Source organism: Bombina bombina, chromosome 1 (assembly GCF_027579735.1).
Source record: "Bombina bombina isolate aBomBom1 chromosome 1, aBomBom1.pri, whole genome shotgun sequence".
Classification (NCBI taxonomy): domain Eukaryota; kingdom Metazoa; phylum Chordata; class Amphibia; order Anura; family Bombinatoridae; genus Bombina; species Bombina bombina.
The window spans coordinates 1374376137-1374396640 of record NC_069499.1 but is presented as its reverse complement, the minus strand read 5'-3'; the positions used below and the strand labels follow the sequence as shown (position 1 = coordinate 1374396640).

The 20504-nt window shown below is 39.8% G+C and overlaps 1 protein-coding gene and 1 long non-coding RNA gene across 2 annotated transcripts in view; one reads left to right on the top strand and one right to left on the bottom strand.

The window, feature by feature from the left end:
• Positions 1-20504, top strand: part of LOC128642765 (uncharacterized) — a 37585-nt gene that overhangs the window by 10355 nt on the left and 6726 nt on the right. The window lies entirely within an intron of this gene.
• Positions 1-20504, bottom strand: part of LOC128642756 (nuclear receptor ROR-gamma-like) — a 39007-nt gene that overhangs the window by 16087 nt on the left and 2416 nt on the right. Inside the window, exons 2-3 of the mRNA XM_053695553.1 lie at positions 19649-20116; positions 19207-19328 (exon numbers count right to left, since the gene is read on the bottom strand). Of these exons, the coding sequence (XP_053551528.1) occupies positions 19207-19328; positions 19649-20116 (590 nt within the window). The remainder of the gene's footprint in view (positions 1-19206; positions 19329-19648; positions 20117-20504) is intronic.

Genomic DNA, 20504 nt, shown 5'->3' with positions numbered 1-20504 from the left:
TGTCTGGTTCACAGGAGGTGGTGAGTGCCCCAGCCATTGGGGGTGTTAAAAGGGTGCCAGTTAGTTTTTGTCTTTTTTGTAATCCCAAGATTATGGAGGATTCTGATATTTTAGACACGGATGTTTCCGATACGGAGAATGCATCTTGTGATGAATATGAAATGGCCTGGGTAATCAATGCCCCTCAGTTATGTTCCCATTGCTTTTCTAGAGTACTCTCTTCTCCCAAATCAGGGAGCTTAGAGTGCGTTGAGCCATCCACCTTTGAGGTTTCCATTTCTCGTGAGGCGCGTGCCCCAGACACTTTCTCGGCTACTCAAGCAGGTGTCCCTATGGCCTTTACTCCCTCTTCGGAGGATGGCTTATTTCCTCCAGAGGTTACGGCACGTTTCCGCATGGCCATTTCTATTACGCTCAATCATTTATATCTCCAAAGTGAAATATTTCTAAGATACTGTCCGTGTTCTGTTAACCAGGGCCTGTCGGGCGTGGGATTGCCTGATTCAGTTTAGCCTCCTGGAGAAGCGTTGGCCTCTGAGGCTTCAGGGGCCCCAACTTCAGGGTCAGGATCTTTCATTGATCTGACGAGGGATGATTTTGCCTTCCGTTATAGGCTGGCACGTCTTTGTGTTCTTTTAAGGCACATTTTGGCGATGTTAGAGGATCCCAGTCCTAGTGGGCCGAGGGATCCGAGGCCTTAGATGCTGGATGGCAAATTGGTTGCGACGTTTGGGGATGAAGCCAATCTCCTTAACGTTTCCGTTCTTTTTTTTCATTATGTTTCCGTTCCAGTTTTGAGCTTGGGTGAATGGGGCCTCTGATCGGTTGGTCCCATTGGCGTTCTCATTCACCTTGGGCATTTACCCGATGGGTGCTGCCTTCCTTTTATTTTTAATCTTGATGGATGTGTTAATGTTGTTTTTCTTAAGCTCATGTCTGTTAGATTTCCGTTTTTGAAAACGTTCTTCTCTGGAACCGATACTTGTGATTTTGTGGTTGCGTGGCCACTTTCACGGAAGTTGCGCACTTTTTGAATAATAGAATTATGTCTTCTAGTTCATTTATTGATCCTTCGGGTCGAATTTTTCTTGGACCTTGGACAGTTTTGGAGTGTAGGTATACCATGTAGGTACTGGTCGGGCGCTTTTCGGCTGTTACCTGGATTCATGTCACCCTCGTGGTGCTGATTTAATCCTGTCGGATTCTAAATGTCACTTGGCCTATTGATATGGACTCCGGGCTCGGATCCTATTTCGAAGTATGAGGCCTAGTGTGTAGATACAATGCCTCTGAATGGAGGGTTGTGTGTGCTGATCTAAGGTTGGCTTTTTCTGGCTACTCACCTGGGATACGAATCTGTCTTTTCAGACATCATCATTGTTCTTTCAGGTCCATGGGATTTCCATTCATTTGGAGTTGGGAGATGTGAGTCACCTGGTCTAGTGTTCCGAGTGGTGAATGATTTGAGTCTTCACTTGAGGTTCTTACGGATGCTGACTCTTAGCCTAATAAACATTTTCTTGCGGTGGCGGAGTCTCCTTCCTTCCTGCCTTGGGTGGGTCATCTGGTCTGGAAGCGCGAGCTTGTCCTTCTTTCCTACTCAGAGTTGCGTTACTCTAAGAGGTGGAGTGCAGGGGTTTCCCTGCCTTCTGTGGGGAGCTGCGAGGCTTCCAGCTTTTACCCTGTTAAAGGGGTTTTTGGAAGCTCAATCCTACAAGGATCTCTGGCTGTTGTCTCTTCCATATAATACCCTTCGTCTGACCATGGTCTTAGACGTTCAGGGGTTATCTGTGTCCTCACTGCAAATCTAGCTAATTTGCGCTCCACTTGTAATCTGGCCCTTACTGTTTTCCCTTTTCAGTCTGAACCCAAATAAGAATATTTATTTGTAAATAATAGAGAAACAAATCACGTGACTAATATGCACTAAGAAATATATCTGTAATATTTTCTAATAATTATTAATTTTTAAAAATATTTAATATTTCAATATACTAATATATGATTAGTAATTCTTCATGTGCGTTGGATTTCGCTTGTGCGCAAACTTCTTAAGTTCACCTTGTAACACGTGCTCAACCTGATGTGCAGCAAAATCGTACTCCTTGCAAATTTACACTCGACTGCAGCGCACCACTTGTAATCTGGCCCTTTGTCTGTTAAAACCATCTCCTATAATTGAAAAGTGAATACTTTCTCTAAAGAAAAGCTATGAAAACAAGATTCCTCAGCATCCCATGGGTGGTGGAAGTGACTGTTGCTAACATGTTTATTTTCATTTACTCTCTAGGGTCCCAGTTCTCTAAAGGTCTCTGGTCTGTCGAGATTCTATTTTGGAGAATTGGGCCCTAAGTACTGGCTTTTATGTATAGACAAAGATACGATAATGAGGCATGTGTTTATAAAGAAATAGATAAGATAATGATGTCTGCACTTTATGCAAGCTTGGTTACTTATATAGATTGTGTTTTCATTTAGCAAAAACAGCTACATTTCATATACACAAATAAGCAGAAAAGAACAATTTCTAAAATATTTTATACTCTGCAGCTTTGGAAACACATTAAGGGGAAACCAATCTTACAGTATAATGTCCCTTTAAGAACCAATTCATCTACATTTTCAAAAGGCTTGATTCCTGCACTTCCATGATGTTACTGCCTTAAAGGACCAGTAAATACAGTAGATTTACATAATCAACAAAGACAATGCAATAGCACTTAGAGGCCCATTTATCAAGCTCCGAATGGAGCTTAAAAGGCGCATGTTTCTGGCGAGTCTGAAGACTCGCCAGAAACGCAAGTCTAAAGACCGCTGCTCCATAACCCTGCCTGCCTGCTCAGAGCAGGCAGACAGAGATCGCCGGAATTCAACCCGATCGAGTACGATCGGGTTGATTGACACCTCCCTGCTTGCCGCGAGTCTGCAGGGGGCGGCGTTGCACCAGCAGCTCACAAGAGCTGCTGGTGCAATCCTGAATACGGAGAGCGTATGACAGACCCTTGATAAATAGGCCTCTGAACTTCAAATGAGTAGTAGATTTTTTTCTGACACATTTCAAAGTTATGTCTATTTCCACTCCCCCTGTACCATGTGACAGCCATCAGCCAATCCCAAATGCATATAAGTATATACTGTGGATTCTTGCACATGCTCAGTAGGAGCTGGTGACTCAAAAAGTGTAAATATAAAAGACTGTGCACATTTTGTTAATGGAAGTAAATTAGAAAGTTGTTTAAAATGGCATGCTGTATCTGAATCATGAAGTTTAATTTTGACTTGAGTGTCCCTTTAATCAGTAAATTTCACATTTTACCTAATTTTTTCCTTTACTGAAAATTAATTATATATACAACAATCTTAAAAGCTAGAAATCCTGACCAAGTGTGCCGTGAGATGTGTTTGTATAAATTAACAATATGCAATATATACCTTTTAGAGAAAGCACTTTAAGCAATAACAAGAGCCAAATTCACAAATAGACAATGCACTCTTGACTTTTTTTTAGTTCTAACACTGACAAATGTAATGGGGTAGGGATACTATTCTGAAAGCTTTTATCCAAAGACACACACTTGGACGGTAAGTTTATTCTGAGGGGTGGGCTCCTTTATCTGTGCCCTAAAACAGATCAATACAGATTGTTCAAGAATATAATTAACAATATTCTAGATAACTGCAAAGGAAAATTGACTTTAGCAGGTGACTTGACCCTTCTATAGACTCATTGGGGGGTAGTTATCAAGCTGTCAACCTCAAATACGCTGGAATTCCGCAGCGTATTTGTGGCGAGGCTGATTCGCCTTAGTTATCAAAGGCTACAGACCGGCAAAAGTAGAATCTTGTGACGTAAACTTTGATCCACCGGACTCCGTCCGACACAGATCGATTCTTACGTCACTCCAGATGTTCCGCACACAAGTTCGGCACAATCTCACTACTTTTGCTAGTTATCAAAAAACTAGCAGGTACGCTCGGCACTTTTACGGCCCAGCGTACCTGGTTTTCAAACCGCCAGCCTGGAGGCGGCGGATCCCATAGGAATTAATGGGAGTCTGACCATAGCGAAAGTACAGGCATCCCATTCATTCCTATGGGAGCTGTCTGTACCTAACACCCTAACATGTACCCCGAGTCTAAACACCGCTAATCTGCCCCCCCCTACACCGCCGCAACTAAATAAAGTTATTACCCCCTAAACCGCCGCTCCCGGAGCCCACCGCAAGCTACTCAGCTACTCTATACATATTAACCCCTAAACCGCCGCTCCCGGAGCCCACCGCCAACTACATTATACCTAGTAACCCCTATCCTGCCCCCCCTATACCGCCGCCCTCTATAATAAATTTATTAACCCCTATCCTGCCGATCCCGCACCTCGCTGCAACTAAATAAATAGTTTAACCCCTAAACCGCCGCTCCCGGACACCCGCAACCTATATTAAATTTATTAACCCCTATCCTGCCCCCCTACACCGTCGCCACCTATAATGAATTTATTAACCCCTATCCTGCCCCCTTCTACACCGTCGCCACCTATAATAAATGTATTAACCCCTATCCTGCCCCCTTCTACACCGTCGCCACCTATAATAAATTTATTAACCCCTATCCTGCCCCCTTCTACACTGTCGCCACCTATAATAAATTTATTAACCCCTAATCTGCCCCCAATACACCGCCGCCACTGTAATAAAATTATTAACCCCTAAACCTAAGTCTAACACTAACCCTAACACCCCCTAACTTAAATATTAATTAAATAAATCTAAATCATATTTCTATTATGAACTAAATGAATCCTATTTAAAACTAAATACTTACCTTTAAAATAAACCCTAATATAGCTACAATATAAATAATAATTATATTCTAGCTATCTTAGGATTTATATTTATTTTACAGGTAACTTTGTATTTATTTTAGCTAGTTAGAATAGTTATTAAATAGTTATTAACTATTTAATAACTACCTAGCTAAAAGAAATACAAAATTACCTGTAAAATAAATCCTAACCTAAGTTACAATTAAACCTAACACTACACTATCATTAAATATATTAAATAAACTACCTACAAATAACTACAATTAAATACAATTACATAAACTAACTAAAGTACAAAAAATAAAAAAAGCTAAGTTACAAAAAATAAAAAAAAATAAGTTACAAACATTTAAAAACATATTACAACAATTTTAAGCTACTTACACCTAATCTAAGCCCCCTAATAAAATAACAAACCCCCCAAAATAAAAAAATGCCCTACCCTATTCTACATTAAAAAAGTTCAAAGCTCTTTTACCTTACCAGCCTTTAAAAGGGCCTTTTGTGGGGGCATGCCCCAAAGAGTTCAGCTCTTTTGCCTGTAAAAGAAAAATACAACCCCCCCCAACATTAAAACCCACCACCCACATACCCCTAATCTAACCCAAACCCCCCTTAAAATAACCTAACACTAATCCCCTGAAGATCATCCTACCTTTAGTTGTCTTCACTCAGCCGAGCCACCGATGGAACTGAAGAGGACATCCGGACCGGCAGAAGTTATCCTCCAAGGGGCGCTGAAGAAATCTTCCATCCGATGAAGTGATCCTCCAAGCGGCGCTGAAGAAATCTTCCATCCGGGCGAGGTCATCTTCCAAGAGGCGCTGAAGAAGTCTTCTATCCGGGCGAGGTCATCTTCGAAGCCGGGTCTTGAATCTTCATCCCGCCGACGCGGAACATCCTTCTTTCCCGACGAACTACAGACGAATGAAGGCTCCTTTAAGGGACGTCATCCAAGATGGTGTCCCTTCAATTCCGATTGGCTGATAGGATTCTATCAGCCAATCGGAATTAAGGTAGGAAAAATCTGATTGGCTGATGGAATCAGCCAATCAGATTCAAGTTCAATCCGATTGGCTGATCCAATCAGCCAATCAGATTGAGCTCGCATTCTATTGGCTGATCGGAACAGCAAATAGAATGCGAGCTCAATCTGATTGGCTGATTGGATCAGCCAATCGGATTGAACTTGAATCTGATTGGCTGATTCCATCAGCCAATCAGATTTTTCCTACCTTAATTCCGATTGGCTGATAAAATCCTATCAGCCAATCGGAATTGAAGGGACGCCATCTTGGATGACGTCCCTTAAAGGATGAAGATTCAAGACCCGGCTTCGAAGATAACCTCGCCCGGATAGAAGACTTCTTCAGCGCCTCTTGGAAGATGACCTCGCCCGAATAGAAGACTTCTTCAGCGCCTCTTGGAAGATGACCTCGCCCGGATAGAAGACTTCTTCAGCGCCTCTTGGAAGATGACCTCGCCCGGATAGAAGACTTCTTCAGCGCCTCTTGGAAGATGACCTCGCCCGGATGGAAGATTTCTTCAGCGCCGCTTGGAGGATAACTTCATTGGATGGAAGATTTCTTCAGCGCCCCTTGGAGGATAACTTCTGCCGGTCCGGATGTCCTCTTCAGTTCCATCGGTGGCTCGGCTGAGTGAAGACAACTAAAGGTAGGATGATCTTCAGGGGATTAGTGTTAGGTTATTTTAAGGGGGGTTTGGGTTAGATTAGGGGTATGTGGGTGGTGGGTTTTAATGTTGGGGGGGTTGTATTTTTCTTTTACAGGCAAAAGAGCTGAACTCTTTGGGGCATGCCCCCACAAAAGGCCCTTTTAAGGGCTGGTAAGGTAAAAGAGCTTTGAACTTTTTTTAATGTAGAATAGGGTAGGGCATTTTTTTATTTTGGGGGGTTTGTTATTTTATTAGGGGGCTTAGATTAGGTGTAAGTAGCTTAAAATTGTTGTAATATGTTTTTAAATGTTTGTAACTTATTTGTTTTATTTTTTGTAACTTAGCTTTTTTTATTTTTTGTACTTTAGTTAGTTTATGTAATTGTATTTAATTGTAGTTATTTGTAGGTAGTTTATTTAATTTATTTAATGATAGTGTAGTGTTAGGTTTAATTGTAACTTAGGTTAGTTTTTATTTTACAGGTAAATTTCTCTTTATTTTAGCTAGGTAAGCTATTAAATAGTTAATAACTATTTAATAGCTATTGTACCTAGTTAAAATAAATTGAAAGGTACCTGTAAAATAAAAATAAATCCTAAGATAGCTACAATATAATTATTATTTATATTGTAGCTATATTAGGGTTTATTTTATAGGTAAGTATTTAGTTTTAAATAGGATTAAATTAGTTAATAATAGAAATATTATTTAGATTTATTTAATTAAAGTTAGGGGGGTGTTAGGGTTAGTGTTAGACTTAGGTTTAGGGGTTAATAATTGTATTACAGTGGCGGCGGGGTAGTAGGGGGGCAGGATAGGGGTTAATAAATTTATTATAGGTGGCGACGGTGTAGGGGGGCAGGATAGGGGTTAATAAGTTTATTATAGGTGGCGACGGTGAAGGGGGGGCAGGATAGGGGTTAATAAATTTATTATAGGTGGCGACGGTGTAGGGGGGGGCAGGATAGGGGTTAATACATTTAATATAGGTTGCGGCGGGTTCAGGGAGCGGCGGTTTAGGGGTTAAACTATTTTTTTATTTGAGGCGAGGTGCGGGATCAGCAGGATAGGGGTTAATAACTTTATTATAGAGGGCGATGGTATAGGGGGGGGGCAGGATAGGGGTTACTAGGTATAATGTAGGTGGCAGCGGTGTCCGGAGTGGCGGTTTAGGGGTTAATACATTTATAAGACTTGCGGCGGGGTCTAGGAGCGGCGGTTTAGGGGTTAATACATTTATAAGACTTGCGGCGGGGTCTAGGAGCGGCGGTTTAGGGGTTAGTAACTTTATTTAGTTGCGGGGGGCTCCGGGGGTGCCGGTATAGGGGGTAGAACAGTGTAGATAGTGTGGGTGCTTAGTGACAGGCTAGCAAGAAAGCTGTCAAACAGCCGAAGAGCAGCGAGATCGGATGAGTGATAACTCTCACAGTCCGCTGCTCATCGCCCCGCGGCTTTTTGACAGCTTTTTTTGATAACTTAGGCGTATTTTTTCAGGTCCGCGGCGGCGAAGGTAGGCGAGCTTAGGCGGGCGTATTGGGCCGGCGAAGGCAGGAAAGTTGACACGTTGATAACTACCCCCCATTGTAGAAGCATAGCCACTCACTGTAGCCTATGGATATTCACCAAGCAGATTAATTTAATACTCAACTCAGATAGATTTCACCTTGTTCTCGAACATTGACAACATCTACATGCAACATGATTATATACTTAAATCAAGGTAGTTTAGCACAGGTGACAGACACCAGGATTCAAAATATCATTTGGTCACAGCCTGGTTAGATGAGCCTCAATTCCCCTTTATCTGGCTTCTCAATAACAAGCTCCTTAAAGGGACACTAAACACAAACATTTTCTTGCATGATTCAAGTAGAGCATGCAATTTTAAACAGCATTCCAATTTACTTCTAATATCTAATTTGCTTCATTCTTCAGATATCATTTGTTGAAGAAATAGCAATGCACATGGGTGAGCCAATCACATGAGGAATCTATGTGCAGCAACCAATCAGCAGCTACTGAGCCTATCCAGATATGCTTTTCAGCAAAGTATATCAAGAGAATGAAGCAACTTAGATAATAAAAGTAAATTAGAAAGTTGTTAAAAATTGCATACTCTTTCTAAATCATTAAAGAAAAAAAATGGGTTTCATGTCCCTTTAATACTAACCAAGGACATAACAAGCCTTGGGTACACAGTCCGGTTACATCACAAGAGGGTGGCACTCTGTGGCAATACACCACCTACATGCATTGTAGGACCAGATTTAGGACTCTGAGTGAAGACCAGTGTTTTATAAGCATTGTATCCTAGTGAATTTGGGGGCCATAGTCTCTAGAAATACCTAGGGGTTGTTAAGTTCTTGATTTTAAAGTTTTAATAAATATATTTTTAACCAGATCCTTCCTTAGATTCCTGCTTGTAGGTACAATGATGGATGTAACCATGCGCATATACCAGGAGCTTAGTTATAGCTCTGCAGTGTGAGTAACGTTTACATTTTTCTATAATAGAACTTCACTATTAACTCATTGACATAATTTTAGGTAATTCTGGATAAAGAACAATATTGAAGAGTCAACTCCCTTTTTCCATATAAAGGGATAGCAACATAAGGACTATAGCCTTTATTTACAATTTGTGCACAGTGGTTTTTACTACTTGTTTTTTTTGTTGTTTGATTTTTGTATTGTTGGCATTCTTATGTGTAGTTATTCACTGTTTAAGCGATTGCAGTAGCTTCTTTTCAAAAGTCTAAGGGCCCCATATATATAAATGACTATGCAGACAAGGTTTTCAGCATGAGAACTTATCCACAGGGCTTCACAATAAATGGTCTGCAGACCCTGTAAGTCCGCAGTCTGTATGTACTATTACACAGTCGCTTGAGTGTGCAATGCTGCCCCCTTATCTCACGCAATCCACCACCCCAGACATGGTAAAGAGTGTAAGAAGCAGCTAAATATATTGAGCCCTATGCCTTGATGGGTGTGATAAAAAATACTACTTGTTATACTTGGAACAACTCCCCTATCCCTATATTAGCTACAGTATAAAGTAATGAGAAAGAATAGCATCCTTCAAGTTTTTTAAATTAAACTGGATCTTTATTGTTGCTGTAAGTGGGTTGAAGCAAAAAATGCAGGTAAACATTTCAGGTCATAATAAGGCCCTTTGCCAGGGGTCAAGTTGAGCGGGAACGCATGGAAACGGAGTTCCTGCACCATTTTTGCAGGAGGAATTGAGTTTCCTCTGGACACAGAACAGAAATGCTTCAATAAACACTGCTGCTGCTGGTGGGAGGAGCTGGAGCAGGGATAGTAAGAGCCTCTAGTAATGGGCAGTAACACTTTATACAATACACTAAATGCAAGCCTGTCAGCGGTCCTGTTATGTGATCACCCCGCACTGTGTGTAACACATGGTGCTTACATTTCTGTGTGGCTTGCTCTGGGGTTATTTAGCTCCCCTTAGCAGAAATAGGACTATTGCACCTTAAGTTGGTGAGACTCTGTGACAGAGAAGGATTCTCAGGCCCAAAGGCAATCATTCAATCCTTCACTTGATTTAATTTGCTTTCATTAACCAAAGTGTATAGTTTATATACATATAAATACAGTGTGTGTGTGTGTAATTATATATATTTATTGTGAGGGGGGGGGGGGTGAAGTCTTGGTGAGTTCCCACACTTATTTTTGTAGGACTTGACCCCTGTGTCTAACATTTCCAGATTTATTTGAGCTTAATATGTATAAACATAATATGTATAAACATACATTGTCCTGTATGTTTTGTTTGGACCCACTTACAGCAACAACCAAAAGGTCTGGGTCATCTAACTTACTGTCCTTCACTGGTAGATCTGAACATGAGCTAGGATTTAACATTCAGAGAATCTTCCTCAGTACCAAAAGATTATGCACCTTTTTACAAATCCATTAATTAAATGTCCAAGTTCTCCCTAGATGGTACCTGACTTCTAACCATTTAAAGAGCATATACCTACATACCATGGGACTGTGCTGGCAAGAATGTTGTAGCATAGACCCCATGCTCCATATTTAGTGGTCTGGATCTTTGCTATCTGACTCCTCTGACTTGTTCTGGACCTTTTAATAGTTATTTTAAATAATCTGGTAGATGGGCACTTTAGAATACACCTTCTCCAGTGCTAAATAATTAATAGCTATACAGTGATACTGGAGTACAACTGTCAGTGAGAGTAAGTATAGTTCTAGGTGTTTGCCACTAGTCTGCCCCAAGTGTCGCTGGCATTTATCTTGCAGCCACTAATCATTAATACAGCTAGCCTCATTTCTCCATCCAAATTTGTTAGTAATTACCATGGATGCTAGCCTGCTTGGTTGGAGCCAGTCTGGGGTTCCCGGAAAGTGCAGGGAGTTTGGCCTGTTTGGGAGGCAAGGTAACTGATCAACATCTTGGAACTCTGTGAAATCTTCAGGGCTCTCCAGAATGTTTGTTAAAGCACTGTTTCTATGCAAAGGACTTTTAATATCTTCTAAAATCCAGTAAAAGAAGATGTTTAAATTCCTTTGCATAGAAACCCGTAGTTGTCATTTTGTTTTCAATTCACAGCAAAATGGAAAAGGTGCTTTAACAAACATCTGATTTAAATATTGGAGGAAAAAATACTTGTCAAAGTTGAAAAGCGTCCATATAGCAATAAAAATTGGTGCACATTCAGCCTATCCTGACATCATAAAAGATTCATTCAGATAGTTTAGCAGTGGTGCAAATGGAAACGGATTGCAATAGGTTCCTATGAAAGCTGCGATTAAGCTATCCACTTTAAAAACATGATTTTAATAACGCCAGTACTGTTTGTGACAATCACTACATTGCAAATGCGACTTTTAATCAAATACTAAAATGAAATATAAAAACAAATCATTTGTAGATGGTGATGTACTGAAGTGACTATGGAAGTATGCCCATCATGCAAAGATACCTATGGCATTCATATGGTAAATGAGTGTTGAGGATGTACTCTGATTACAATAGGTTAATGTCACACATGCAAATGTATTCATTGTACTGTATTATGAGTGGTGAGTCACAAAGTTGATAATCAATGGAAATTTGTTTATCTTGTATATCTTGTGTTTGAAGTATGAGAAAGTTTAAAGGGAAATCCCATCCAAAACTTATACATGTATTGGTAAAAATGTTTCTAATAAAAGCTATTCCTGTTTCAAAAGTATATTAAAGTATGCGCTGTGCACCAGCATTTTAAGCACATCACTTGCGCAGACATCCTAGGTACTTGTACCATCTGGTAATGAGTCAGTTTGTTAATTGGGGATACAAGCTCTGCTGGTGCTCTGAGTAGCTGCAGTATTTAAAATACTGGTGCGCTGAGAATATCTAGCTATGCTTCACATGCACGTGCAGAGAAATATGCTAACACTAAAACAGTGATAACTTTTACTAGAATCATTTTTTTGCCAATAGATGTATATTGCAAATATGTTTCTAAAGATATAATTCATCTATGTTCATTTCAATGTTGACTGGAATGTCCCTTTAAGAAATAAGCTCTATGGCTCCAACAATAACAATGGATGGGGCTCTTTTTTTTGAGTTGTGATAATTAAGAGGTATGCAAGGATTTCTTAACCCATTGCCTGGAAAAGAAGACTGAAATGCGTTGCTTAGCAAAGAGGACAGAAATGCGTTGCTTAGCAATGTGGTGCAGCACTGCCTGGCAGGTAAGATGTTAAACAATACTTTTTTTTCTGTTCCCTGCTGCTCTGTTTTAATCTCTATATGTTTTTGTATACTTTTTAAATTACTTTTATTTTTTAACCAATTACGTTAATTGATGTAAATGTAAGTCATTGCCCCTTCATTATTCTATCTAAAAAGTATTCATGACATTTACTGTTCAAGGGAAACACTGTTTCCTTATTTTATATAACTAGATGTTTATAATGTTAAATAGTATTTCCATTTATGTGTACTGCATTAAATGATTTTCTCGTACACTGCTATTAAATGGATATAACCCCTCACCACCAAGGAGCAGTAAAGTCAAAATAAACCTTTTATGATTCAGCTAGAGCATGCAATCTTAAACAACTTAAACAAATTAAAAGAGCATGCAATCTTAAACAACTTAAACACATCTTAAACAAATTTACTTCTGCTAACAAATTTGCTTTGTTCTCTTGGTATCTTTTATTGAAGAGTAAAACTAGAAGTGTGCATAACAGCTCAGGAGTGTGCATATGTCTATAGTACTCTATGGTTGCAGTGTTTTGAAGCATTGTATAACAAAGCTACAAATAAATTAATACAGCCCCAAAACTGCCTTAAAGGGACAGTAAAAACCAAAAAGCTAATAACTAAAAAGTTATTGTTTAAACCCTTAAGGACCGGGCATTTCAGACAAAAACTTCCCCAAAAGACCAGAGCATTTTTGCCCTCACTACATTTAAACAGAAATAGAGCCTTTTTTATATATATTTACCTATCAAAACTATATATATATATATATATATATATATATATATATATATATATATATTTAGTAGACCCATTGATCTAGGCCCATTTTGGTATATTCCATGGCACCTTTTCACCGCCAAATGCAATCAAAAAAATCGTTAACTTTTAAACAATTTTAGGTTTCTCAATGAAATGATTTACAAACAGCTTGTGTAATCATGGCACAAATTGTTGTAAATTCTTCTCTGGGATCTCTTTTGTTCAGAAATAGAAGACATAGATGGCTTTGGCATTGCTTTTTGGTAATTAGAATGCCGCTAAATACCGCTGTGCACCACACTTGTATTATGCCCAGCAGTGAAGGGGTTAATTAGGTAGCTTGTAGGGTTAAATTTAGCTTTAGTGTAGAGATCAGCCTCCCACCAGACACATCCCACCCCCTGATCCCTATCTGACCCATCTCAAACAGCTCTCTTCCATCCCCCTCCCCACAATTGTCACCCCCATCTTAAGTACTGGCAGAAAGACTGCCAGTGCTAAAATAAAAGGCTTTTTTTTTTTTAAAAAAAAAATGTATTTTTTGTTTTTTTTACTTTTTTGCAGGGTAGTGTCCCCCCTTACTGCCCAACCTCCCTGATCCACCCCAAACAGCTCTCTAACCCTTCCTCCTCTACCTATTTGCCGCCACCTTAGGTATTGGCAGCTGTCTGCCAGTACCCAGTTTGCTGCAAATTAGGCAATATTTAAAAAAAAAATTAAAATACTATTTTTTTCTGTAGTGTAGCTGCCCCCCATATTACCCTTCCCCCTCCCCCTCCCAGATCCCTTGCCGTCAACTGATCCCACATAGGAAAGCCCTCATTGCCCCTCCTCCCCCCTCAATGATCACTTATTTATTTTTTGTTATCCCTGTAGCGTGGCTTTGCGGTCCAACCCACTCCCGCTGTCCTCCCGCCCCCTACACTGATGGGCCGCCCACCCGCCTCCTTCCTTAGCCTCTCACCAATAATCGGCACCACCGAGAGAAGTCCAGGACTGCAGTGACATACAGGGTACGTCGCTGGTCCTTAAGGGCATAACGACCAGCATCGTACAGGGTACGGCGCTGGTCGTTAAGGGGTTAGAAAGATAGATAATCCATTTATTTACCATTCCCCAGTTTTGAACAACCAACACTGTTATATTAATGTACTTTTTACTTCTGTAATTTCTATGTATCTAAGCTTCTGCAGACTGCCCCCTTATCTCAGTGCTTTTGACAGACTTGCATTGCAGGCAATTAGTGCTGACTAAATAACTCCACGGCATGAGCACAATGTTATCAATATAGCACACATTAACGTATGCCCTCTAGCTGCGAAAAACTGTCAAATACATTCAGAAAAGAGGCGGCCTTCAAGGGCTTAGAAATCAGCATATGAGCCTACCTAGGTTTAGCTTTCAACGAAGAATACCAAGAGAACAAAGCAAATTTGATGATAAAAGTAAATTGGAAAGTTGTTTAAAATAACATGCCCTATCTGAATCATGAAAGTTTATTTTGGACTTTACTGTCCCTTTAAGTAAACATAATGGCGTTAACACCTACTACATTCATTGGCCCTTATCTTTTAGCTTCACCTCACTTTTGCTCTTATGAGCTTCACACTTTCTTTAACTCTCTCTCCTCCCTGCACCACATCCCAAAGACACCCTAAAACTTCAAATCTGTATCTCATCTTATGTTACTCTCTCTCTTGCTCATACTAGCAGCTGGCGATATCGCTCCCAAACCTGGTCCCCCACAACTTCCTAATTTTGGATGCCCATGTATACATTTCCATAAACCTAGAAACCAGAACTCTGGAAACCACACTCCAATTCCTTGTGTATCTACAGCCAACCCTCCTTCACATGTGCACTCTAGAATTCTCACTCTGTTTGCATCAAGCTTACTTCTATCCATGGCCTCTTTATCACCCAATTCCTTCAAAACCCATTAATCTATTGATGCACTCTCTCAAGCTTCAAAATCCCCTTTTCCTCTTTCTGGCCATCATCTCCTCAATTGCAGCATCATAACACTTCCTACAACTCTCCCACCATTTAACCCTGATACCAAACTCCACAAAGGCATTAAGTCCATAGATCTGCAACATCTATCAAACTCTCTTAATCATCTGCTCTCTTTCATCTCCTTCTTTTTTTCCCCCTGAACAATCTGTCACTACAAATCCACTCTTACATCGGTCCTTGACAATTTGGCCCCTCCTATAGCTCGGAAATCACATACTCTTCCTCGGCCTTGGCATACTCAGCTGACATGTTACCTACGCACTGCTGAGCGACATTAGATAAAGTCTTGTGTTTAGCTGACTTTCTTTACTTTACTACAAACTTATCTTGCACTCTTACTATTATGTCCTTAACTTCTTTAAGCAAAATTACTTTTCTAAATTTATTCTTTCTTAAAACCCAAAACATTCAGTTCTGTATTTTCAACTCCCTTCTCCACCCACCCCCACCTCCTATTACCATTCCTATTACAATGAAATTATATTTCAACATCAGTCTCCAACCCCCCTAATTCTTTGCAAATTTTCAAAACCCACAAGCCACAAATTCAGCTCTTTTATCCATGTTACAGAGAATGAAGTTTCTGCCCTTATATCTTCCTCTCACCTCACTACCTGTCCTCTTGTTCCCATCCCCTCACAAATACAGCCCTTCCTCTCTTTTATGCATACTCCAAGCCTCACACATATCTTCCATCTCTCCCTCAGCACTGGTATATTTCCCTCATCCCTTAAACATGAACTAGCCACACATATCCTCAAAAAACCTTCTCTCGATCCAACCTCTTCATCCAACTACCACCCTATTTCCCTACTCCTCTTTTCCTTAAAACTTCTGGAAAGGCTATTATATACTCCTTCTTTGATCCATTGCAATCTGGATTTCACTACCAACACTTCACAAAGACAGCAATTATTAAGGGTTCAAATGACCTACTTACAGCAAAATTGAAAGGCCATGTCTCTCTGTGAATCCTTCTCGATCTGCTTGTTCCCTTTAATACTGTTGACCACCCTCTCTACTCCAATCCCTTTAGTCTTTTGGCATTTGTAACACAGCCCTCTCATGGTTCTCCTCCTACCTGTTTAACCATACCTTCTCTAGCACTTACTATGCACTTTTACCACTTTCTGTTGGGATACCACCTCTGGTCCTTGGTGCCCTTTTCTTCTCATTCTACAAGTCATCCTTATGTTCTTTAATAAAATCCCATGGGTTTCAATATCATGTGTATACTGATGACACCCAAATCTACCTCTCGGCACCAGACCTATCCCTTTCCTTGCTAACTGGTGTCACTGTCTTTCTACTATGTCCTCCTGGATGTCATTTCACTACCTTAAGCTAAATTTCTCCATAACTGAGCTCCTTATTTTCCCATCTTCTTCCCAAAATCTATACCCCCCCCCCCGTTTTCTATAGCAGTTGATAATAACCATTACTCTGCATGACTGATGACTTGGGGATCACACTTGACTGCTTTCTCTTTTTTTTGCCCCTTCCTTTCACAAAACACAACTAAGATCTCAATCTACTCTCATCATTTTCCGCCTTGCCTTTTGCAACTCTATTCTTTTTGGTCTCCCTAACTACCTCCTCACATTCCCGTCTACAGAACGACCTCTATTTTGTGGCACTCTCTGCCTGCTCCACAAGACTCTCCACTAGTTTTCAAAGTTCTAAGCCCTCCTTAAATACTTTACTGTTCGTGGATGCATACAATGTACGCTAAACCTTTCTCAACTCAGTTCCTCTCCTCCTTTTGTCATCGCCTTGAACCCCCTTAGCATGTAAGCCTAAGAGCCCAGCTGCGTTGTAGATTACCTTTATGAGAACTGATTTACAACAGTGCAACTCTTGGAAGGGCCCTCTATACCTTTGTCTCCTATAACTGCTATCTATACATATTAAAATTACATGCACTAAATCATTACAACATGTCATTTTTGAGAGTCAGTAATGCAAAAATGAAATGTTGTAACAAATTAGTTCATATGATTTTTACCCCTTTATTAGTCAAGGTTATTATTATTATCAGTTATTTGTAGAGCCCCAACAGATTCCACAGCTCATAGTTTGTATGTTTCTATGTTATACCTATTTTATAAAGCTGCGGAATCTGTTGGTGCTCTACAAATAACTGTTAATAATAATAACCCTGACTATTAAAGGGATAAAAATGACATGCACTAATTTGTTACAACATGTCATTTTTGCAGTACTTACCCTCAAATGCCATGTCATTCACTCCAGCATAGAGGTTAAACACATAAATAAAACCCAGCTTTGGAGTAGCAATTCTCTAAACAGCCAATGATTGGCTGTATCATGTGACTGCCGCTGCTGCGTTTATCATGTGACTGCCGTGTTTACTTTCAACTTGTAATACTTGTAATACGAGCGGAAAACCAGTTGTAACTGTTAACTCTCGTAATCTAGCCCTAAATGGACTGTGTCAAGAACGGATAGGTTAAGAGGTGAATGGAGAAGAACAGATTAGAAAATAGATTTGGTTGCCCCATAAGAACTAGAAAGCCCATACGCTGACATTTGAAATGTAAGCATAAAGGGACAGGAAACACACTTTTTTTTCTTTTATGATTTAGAACATATCATTTCAAACAACTTCTATTGTCAATTTTGCTTCATTCACTTGCTATCCTTTGTTGAAGGAGCATTACTGGGAGCTAGCTGAACATATTGGTAGGCCAATTACAAGATGCATATATGTCCTGCCACCAATCAGCAGCTTGCTTCTACTTCCTAAGCCTACCTAGGTATACTTTTGAACAAAGGATGCCAAGAGAATGAAGCAAATTAGATAATAGAAGTACATTTTCAAGGCCAGATTTAGAGGATATCTGAACTGAAGCACATGTGAAATTATCAGATGATTAGTAAACATGGTCATTTTACCTGCTCTCATTCAAGGTAATCCTGAAAATCTGGCCTGTTGGGGAGGCCTGAGGACAGGTTTGAAAACCAGTGCTCTATCTGAATCATGAAGGGAAAATTTGGGATTTCATGTTAATTTAATTAATCCTGAAGATAGTTTTATACATAACCCAAGCATGGTTTAATTGTATTTGTCCTTACTCCCCCTTGGAAGACTATTCCATGCATCACTCATCATTTCTGTAACAAAATGCTTTTACTAATTACTCCTAAATCTATTAACTTGAACTTGAGATCATCACTTAATTAAATCTCTGGATATACTTGAAGGTTTCCATCATGCCTTTCCTTTCTCTTCTCTCTTCAAAGCTATCTTTAAAGAAGCATTTCTTTTTAAGTTTAATTACAGAGAACGTGTTACAGTTCCTGAAACAGTGAATATGATTGGTTATGATATGTATGTGCAATTTATAGTGATAAAGCTTCATTTAAAAAAAAATGCTGTGCATCAAAAATAGCTACAAAAATGATGATCATTACCTAAAAAGCTGATCAATGTCCTGTTTCCTTGGTAACTCTCATTACTGAAGTGAAAATTCCCTAAAATGTTGGAGGCAAATGTTTACACTTTGATTTCAATTGCATTTTTTTCTTTTGTTATCAGGTCACAAGAACTGTGTGTCAGCCAGCATGACAATGTGTATTATCTAGTTCAAGTTCCTTATTAATGTTGTTGTTGTTTTTTTTATTATAAAGCAAAAACAAACAAACAAAAAACTGAAAACAGAAAATATATGTGAGAGAGTTACTGCACTGCTACAAGAGAAAGTAATATTTATGTGCAGAGCCCTTTAAATTACACTGAGCTAGAATGAATAAGCTAAACTGGTTCTGTGTCCATTAAAGGGATCGGAAAGTCAAAATTAAACGTGCATGATTCAGATAGAGCATGTAATTTTAAGACACTTTTAAATTCACTTCTTTTTTCAAATGCTCTTTGTTCTCCTAGTATCCCTTGTTAAAAAAGAATACGCACATATCCTACACTAATGGGAGCTAGCTGCTGATCGGTGCCTGCACACATTTGTCTCTTGTGATTGGCTAACTAGATGTGTTCAGCTAGCTGTCAGTTGTGCAACGTTGCTCCTTCAGCAAAGGATAGCAAGACAATGAAGCACATTTGATAATAGACATAAATGGGAAAGTTGTTTAAAATTGTATGTTCTATCCAAATCATGAAAAAAAAAATCTTGGGGTTTCCTGTCCCTTTAAGGTTTGGATGCATTACCTTTTGTTGGATGCTATGCACTTCAATTGAGGAGAACATTTCCCAGCGTAGAATGTGTAGCTCTTCCTGCCGAAACTGGCATGTTGTTCGGTGAGCAAACAGCACATTCTGAGTAAGGAGCTCTGTAAGGAGAGATATTATGAGAGAAATTAATAAGAATATGCTGGAGAGGGGAACAAAAGAGGAGGAAAATGGGAGCCAAGGCAATAGCAAATGTTTTCCTGTCTGAAAGCTATAGACTCATGTGCATGCAAAGATAAGACATTAAAGGGACATTAAATTGAGTGTAAAAATGCCTACCAACTATGGTCTTAGGCTGTAGAAAATGTGGGCCTTACTTTAACAAAACATAAATCCAATAACTAAAAGTACTTGGGAAAATCCAACTGAAACAGAGCATGCCAAAGATTTAACCGTTACTGTTTCAGAAGTACAGACTAACCTAGTTCTGCAAGAGACATCATGGACTCAGGAATTTGGCAGTTGGCATGGTTGAAGGTGCAGTAAGACTCTAGGCTCTGGTTAGGGAGTAACCTGTGGAATACACTTGGCCTTGCGGTTTCCATGTGAAGTGGCTGGTCTCTGAAGTAACTAGTCAAAATCAGGTCTGTCTGTGACTTCTCAGAGGCATGAGGCTGGAAGATGGGTTGATCCTTCTCTGGTCTGGACAGTGGACAGGGCTGCACGGAGCAAGAGCTGTCCCACCTACTACGTCCACTCCATGGAGAGGAAGTTTGAGGGAGAGTCTTAGACAAGTCAGGAGAGGAAGCCAATAATGCATGTGGCAGTGGGGGGTCACTGCAGCATGTTGCACTAGAGGGCTCTGTCCTCTGCTTCCTAAGGAGATACTTCTGCACTTCTGCTTGCAAAATCGCATGCTGAGTTTTTGACATCCGCCCAAATTTTACAGCTACAAGAGATATAAAAAAATAATGATGGGTGTATAATTCTACATTATTTGTTTACATTGGTTACTGTTATTCATGTTATTCACTGTTGTAACTTAAGCCTGATCCCTTATTTAATGGGGTCACAGAAAGGCTACCTTAATTTCATAACAGTTAAAAGGGTGATTAGTTTTTAGGACTTACACTGTTTTGTAGCAGAAGCCACATAGGGGGAAGGCCATAAGGGTCTGAAAATTTGCTGGGTTGCTACATCCTAATTCTTTATGTGGAGAACGTGTCGGTTCATAATAATTATTTTGTTATTGCTTTCCTGTGTTCACTACGCAAATTCAATACACCCAAAGGACATGTCCTGTGGTCACCTGGGGGCATGTTTGTGCCGGATGAGCG